The sequence below is a fragment of the Meles meles genome, chromosome 9 (assembly GCF_922984935.1).
Source record: "Meles meles chromosome 9, mMelMel3.1 paternal haplotype, whole genome shotgun sequence".
Lineage (NCBI taxonomy): Eukaryota > Metazoa > Chordata > Mammalia > Carnivora > Mustelidae > Meles > Meles meles.
Window position 1 is genome coordinate 112056695 of NC_060074.1, and position 6260 is coordinate 112062954.

The 6260-nt window shown below is 58.2% G+C and overlaps 1 protein-coding gene across 13 annotated transcripts in view; it reads right to left on the bottom strand.

Annotated features, from left to right (window-relative positions):
* Positions 1-4028, bottom strand: part of BIN1 (bridging integrator 1) — a 55202-nt gene extending 51174 nt beyond the window's left edge. For 2 of the 13 annotated variants that reach the window (XM_046018742.1, XM_046018749.1), the window contains exon 1: positions 3667-4025. In XM_046018742.1, the coding sequence (XP_045874698.1) occupies positions 3667-3750 (84 nt within the window). In that variant the 5' untranslated portion in view covers positions 3751-4025. Of the gene's footprint in view, positions 1-3666 lie in introns of all 13 variants that reach the window. The other 11 variants (XM_046018746.1, XM_046018753.1, XM_046018751.1 and 8 more) reach the window with 9 other exon arrangements.
* Positions 4029-6260: the final 2232 nt, after the last annotated feature.

The following is a 6260-nucleotide window of genomic DNA, read 5'->3' on the forward strand; positions in this document are numbered from 1 at the left end:
ACCCAGATGGGCCCCCTTCCAGGGCACCTGCTCTTCTGTGCCGCGTGGCTCCTCTTACGGCTGTCGTGAGGGTAAGGATTGGTTGTACAGGCCTGGCACCAGCTGAAGCCGATGGGGCTACTTTGTTAGGAGACCTTGACCAGCAGATGAGCATGGTGCCATCATGGCGATGTGTCAGGGTCCTATAAATAACTGCCATTGCGCCTTCCCTCTGCTGAGCATCTACTCCAACTGGCCAGCCCTGGGCCCTGCCCCCTCCCAGCTGGGCCTCCCCACTCGCACCAGGCTCCACTGGCCATGAGGGACAGAAAGAGTGCATACTCCCACCCCTGCCAGAGCCTTCTTCCTTTGCTCATCATCAGCCCAGCTCTGGCCTCCCTCTGTGAGGACTCCTAAGCAGTGGGCCTCAGGGGCAGGGCCCAGCAGGCCAGAATCCACCCCCACCACAGCTGTCCCTTCTCCCCCACCTGCCCCTCCCCCAAGGGGCCCAGCCAGCCAACCGCTAATCCTCTGTCATCTGACCCAGGCTCCACCCTACCTTGGCTCTGCCCAGCCACCCTACTGAGGCCCAAAAATGGACAAAGTCATTCACAGAGGGTCCAACAAGCCAAACGTAATAGGAAGATGACCTCATGACGCCCAAGCTCCAGGCCCACGCTCTGCACCCCAGCATTCTGGGGGCAGCAGGCGAGAAGTGCGGTGCCATACTCAGACCCTGGTGTCCCTTCCAATACACTCTTATGTCTCCTCAGGGCCAGCGGCAGTGGGATCTTTCGACAGTAAGCTCCACAGCAATCGGAGCCTCACACATCCCGCTCTGCACTGCACCCAGGGCTCTGCCCAGGCCCAGGCACACACCACATGTCCAAGGCAGGAGTTGCTGAAGTAGGGAAAGCAGAGGAGCACACAGCACAAATCAGCCCACCCACAGGCCTGCATCAGGGCTCCCCTGCCAAGCCACCAAATGCTCTTTTGTTTGTCCATAAACAGTCACTCTGCTCCTGCTGGGGCCAGGTTAATGCCTGGAGACACACACAGATCTGCCCCCCCCTCAGGGGGAGCACCCAGACCAGTGATGCAGGGCCAGGGTAGGATGAGATGGTAATGCCAAGCCAAGACCCATGGAGAGACATACTCAGCGGGGGACACAGGAGAGCTGGCCCCATGGACACCAGAGGGCAAACTTTCCTTGACCCATTGTCACCCTCTGAGTCCTGCTGGATATTTGGGCTGAGAGGGGAAACTGGGAAAGAAGAAAAAGAGAGATGAGGCCCTTCTACCTATGGGGATATTATCCAGGCCCCACACCAAAGCTACCGCTTGTCTCTGGTCAGGAAATGCCCTCCTATGGCAACACAACTGGAACTGTCCCCATTACTCATTGGTTTGGCCGAGACGAGGCAGGGGCAGGCTGTGAGACCACTGGCAATGTGAATTAGGCGGGGTGCTGGACACCACCGAAAGACGCTGGGGAGGCAGCCTTTGACCCATGCTGCAACAAACTCTGAACCACAAGAGGGCAAAGGGGAGAGGCTGGTGTGCATTGAGGCCTCGGGCTTCCCCAGAAGCGGGTACTGCAGCAGGGCCAACAAAGGAGGGAACTGAAGGAAGGCTACTCTCTGGCTCCCGAGAGTAGGGGAGGGTCTCCTAACCAGTGCGCAGTGCCAGAAGGGAAGACAACAGCAGTACCACTAACAACTCCAGTCCCCTGCAGCTCAGGCTTGCGAAGGGCCAGCCCTTGGCCAAGGCCAGCATCCATGGCCGACCAGCTGTCAGCCAACTGCCCATGCCACAGAGGAGCTGAGGAGGGAGCGGTGGCAGCTCAGCGGAGTCAGTGATGACATATTGCCACTTACAAGGAGGGGACAAAGCTCATGCCCACTGCCCCTAAAATTAGCGAAAGATGCTGCTGCAGAGACAAGACAACCAGGGCAAAGGGGACACCAAAAGAGCAAAGGGGAGCCAGAGAAGAGTAGGACCTCAGTGGAGTGGGGGCGGGGAACTTGTCTCACCTAACCTGCTTCCCATTCATCTTCCTTAGCCCCTGAGGAGCAGGAAGCCGGCTTAGCCCAGAGCTGCCGGCTCCAGGCACCGGTCCTGGGCAGGAGGAGGATGGGGGGAGGAAGCAAGGGCAGCAGCATCTGCCCCCCTCCACCACCACCAGAGCTTACTGAAGTCTACCCAGCCCCCAGCCAGTATCTGTGGTGCTCTAATCCCTCCTCCCGCCTGGGGCAGGAGGTGGGGGAGGGGGGTCGGTGGGAAGGGTGTGCAGCTGCTGGGGCTGGCCAGATCTGGAGCTTGGCCCATCGCCCTAACCTCCACGCACACCACCCATCTGCTTAGCCTGGGACTACAAGGATGAGCAGCGGGACTCGCAGGGAGGCGCTGAGGAAGCTCTAACCGCTGCTCCCCACCCCCCCCAATCACGTGGCTGCATCCTTAGGGAGCCCGAAGGTCTCAGCTGCAAAAGTCATTGTTTATAAACAGCCACAGACTGGTTGGAGGAGGCCGGCCTATCCTCGGGTTCCCACTCTTGCCTGAGTGTCGGGTGGGAGAGACTCCGCTGGGGGGCACTGGGGGACCACCCTGGCTGGAGCACAGAATCTGCAATCCTAGATTTCAGAGTCCCAGTCGGCAGGGGAAGTGGCGTCAGCAGCTGGCGTGATCCAATTCAATGAACCAGAGGTGGCTGGAGATAGAAAGCTGAACAGGCGCGGACCCCCGCCCCCCAATACTGCATTTCCTGCACTGTCAGGGTGCCACGGGGAGCCCAGGCTCCATCCCCTTCGCCTGCTGCCAGTTGCTCTGGACACTGAGGGGTCGGGTTTCCTGCGGCGCCCCCCACGCCCCCGGTGTGGCCCCAGCTCCTTCGGGCCAGCTCCCCACCCAGGTGGTGGGCTCCCGGAGCCGAAGCCACCACCCCCTTCCCAGCCGCGGGAAACGCAAAGCCGGGGCTCGGAGGAGGGCACCTCCCGGAGGGGCGCGCAGTGCTGTGCTCCCCGGGGGCCGAGCCGGAGCGTCCAGGCCTCGGGCACCTCTCAGGAAAGGAAACCCGATCCCTCCTTCAGCCCGCGGGGACAGAAGGTGGAGAGGCGGGTGGGGAGGAGGGAACGGCGGGCGCAGGAAGCGCCCAGAGGCCTGGAGCTAGACCGCTGGCACCCAAGGGCTGAGGGACAGCCTCGGGATTCCCGGAGCAGAGCGGCCCTGGGACACAAGGGGCAGGCTCCCTCCCCCTAGCAAGGGCCCAGCCCGCGTGGCCCGCGCGAGGCTGGGGGACTTGGGCGCCACCTCGCCTCCCAGCCCCCCGGCCCTTGGCCTCCAGGGCAGGATTTACTGGACCTCGCGCCCGGAGAAGAGCGTGGGCCGTCTCTTCTCCGCAGACAGGCAGAGAATATACAAAGCTGGGGGTGGGGAGAGTGGGGGTGAGAGGACAGCTGCGCCCTTTTCTGCCCCCGCTGGGGGTGGGGAGACAGAAGACGCGGACCGGAGAGGCGCCCAGAACGTCGGGGGCCGCAGGCTATGGAGCCCCGAAGGCCCTCGGCAGCGGTCGTGCGGAGGTGACAGCGCCTGATCCCGGGTGAGGACCAGCCCCTGCGGGGGGAGGGACGGGAAGGGGGGGGACAGGTGGCTTGGACCGCGCGGAGGCCGGGGATCGGGCTCGCTCACCTTCTCCTGAGCGCGCGTGAGCTTCTTCTGTACGTTGCTGGCGATCTTCCCTGCCGACACCCCCTTGCTGCCCATCTCAGCCATCGCGGCTCAGGCCTGGCCCGGCGGCGGGCGCCGATCTCCCAGCCCCCAGCCCCTAGCCGCGCGTCCGGCCCCGGCTCCGGCTCCACGCCGCGCGCTAGACAGCCGAGCCGACTGACGGAGGCGGAGCGTGCGCCGGGCGAGCGAACGAGGGGGCGAGCGACGCGGGGACCCAGGGAGGGACGGGCCGAGGGAGGGGCAGAGAGGAGGGGCCGGGCCTCGGACGGCGGTCAGCGCCCCCCGCCCGCCCCCTCTGGACTAGACTCTGCCTTTTAAAGGGCCATTGCGGGCGCGGGAAAGCTTGGCTAAGAAGGAGGGAGCGGTGCGCGCGGATGCCGGGAGCTGCGGCGAGTGGGACTCCTGGGACACTCCTATGACACCGCCCCGGGGCGGAGACTAAGGTGCGGGTCCTCCCCGGAGAGGAGGCCACTTTGAGACCAGTGCGTTCAAACACCCGGGTTTAAGAGCTACGATTGGTGCGTGTCCCTGGAATCAGAGAAACGCCGGCTGCGAGCGCGCGGCAGAAACCCGCTCTCCTGCCTGGGGCTCGGCTCTGGCCTCACGCCGGACGTTCCGCCTCCTCCTGGCCTATAGACTCACCGGTTTCCACCTGGGTTCTCTGGGGGCCTCTGGGACAACTTCACATCTCTGTCCCTGGAACCTAGTTCCATGCCAACCAGGATCTCCATCTTACCATTTGCTGATAGTTATTATTATGATTACTACTGCTACTACTACTACTACTACAATTTAACATTACTAAGCGCTTACTGTGTGCCTGGCACTCAGCTAAGTGCCAACACGACAGCCCTAAGAGGTGGGCGCTATTATCATTCCCCTTTTACAAATGAGGCACATGGGGCACCTGGGTGGTTCCGTAGGTTAAGCCGCTCCCTCCTGGGATCAAGCCCCGCGGGGAGCCTGCTTCCTCCTCTCTCTCTGCCTGCCTCTCTGCCTACTTGTGAGCTCTCTCTCTCTCTCTCTCTGTCAAGTGGATAAATAAAATCTTTTTTAAAAGGGGGGGGGGGTGCCTGGGTGGTTCAGTGGGTTAAAGCCTCTGCTTTCGGCTCAGGTCATGATCCCAGCATCCTGGGATCGAACCCCTGCTTCCTCCTCTCTCTCTCTCTCTGCCTGTCTCTCTTGCCTACTTGTAATCTCTGTCTGTCAAATAAATAAATAAAATCTTAAAAAAAAAAAAAAATGAAGCACAGACTGGCCTGAAACCAAATCTCTTGATTCTGCATTCCAGGGTCTCAAACACTACACTGTGGGCTGTCTTCTCTTCGGTGCTGGAGAAAAAAAAAAAATGATTGATGATCATTATTCAAAGAGAAGATAAAGTTATTGCTAAGCAGCTTTGTCAACAAATCAATGACACTCATTCGAAATTTATAAATATATATTCAATCTACTGATTCCTCTCACACCCCTTCCCCAAATCATATCAGATGCTTTGAAGGATGCCACAGCCCTTTGCTGTCCTGGAGGCCAAGGACAGCCCTGGAGGATTTCTCAGGGAATTGGTGGAGCTGGGTGGAAAAAGGAGTTCTGGAGGCCCTGCTGAGGACAATGGACAGAAGCCAGGGAAGGGACCCCTGCGAGGCTCCTGGGATCATACACCAAGACCCTTCCCCATACAAGTGGAGAAACTGAGGCCCAGGAAATAAGTTTCTGGCTTCCCTCTGCCTGGAAGTCCCCCTGAACTCTGGCTGCTCCTCCTGGTTCTTCCCATTACTGCTCAGCACCCACAGAGGATGAGTAACCTCCCTCCTGGCCTATTATTACTCCTTTTTTGCAGAAAGATAGACTGAGGCTTGCTGAAGGTCACAAGAGATAAGCAGATATCCAAACCCAGGTCTTCTGGCACTAAAGCCCTCAGCTGAGACACTGAACTGCTTCCCAGAAAAAACACGAAGCACTGCACAAATGGAAAGCATTTTGTCAAAATTATTATTATAAACTCATGATCAATTCACAAGTTACAAAAACAAAACCTCAACGACCTGGCCTGAGTAGCTAAAGTAACTTTCTTCCAAAAGCTCAGCATGCTTTCACCTCATGGTCTCTTTTCCTAATTTTATGATTGCCATTTTTCTAACCATTCCCTAAGAGTGATTTCCTCCCAACACTCCTCTGAGGAAAGGAGGAAATGAGCAGAAAAGTCAAACTGTATTCCAGCTGGCTCCCAGGGAACAGTGGGAGATTCTGTTTTGATGGACTTCGGTGTTTCAAAATATCACTTGACAAAAAAAAAAAAAAAACAATTAGAAGCAACTTACACGGTTATCAGCAGAACAGAATCAGTTAGCTTGCACAGCAACCGAAGGGGCCATTGAGGGATCATTCTAAACAACCGTTACAGGGCCATAGCAACATGAAAATAATGCTTACGGTATAATTGTGAGTGAAAAGGAGAAGACCAAAAGCTGTGCACAATCCTTGCAACCACTAAAAATAAATACAAGTGCTCATGATCCAAGACTCAAAAGGACCATGCATAAAAGAAATAGATG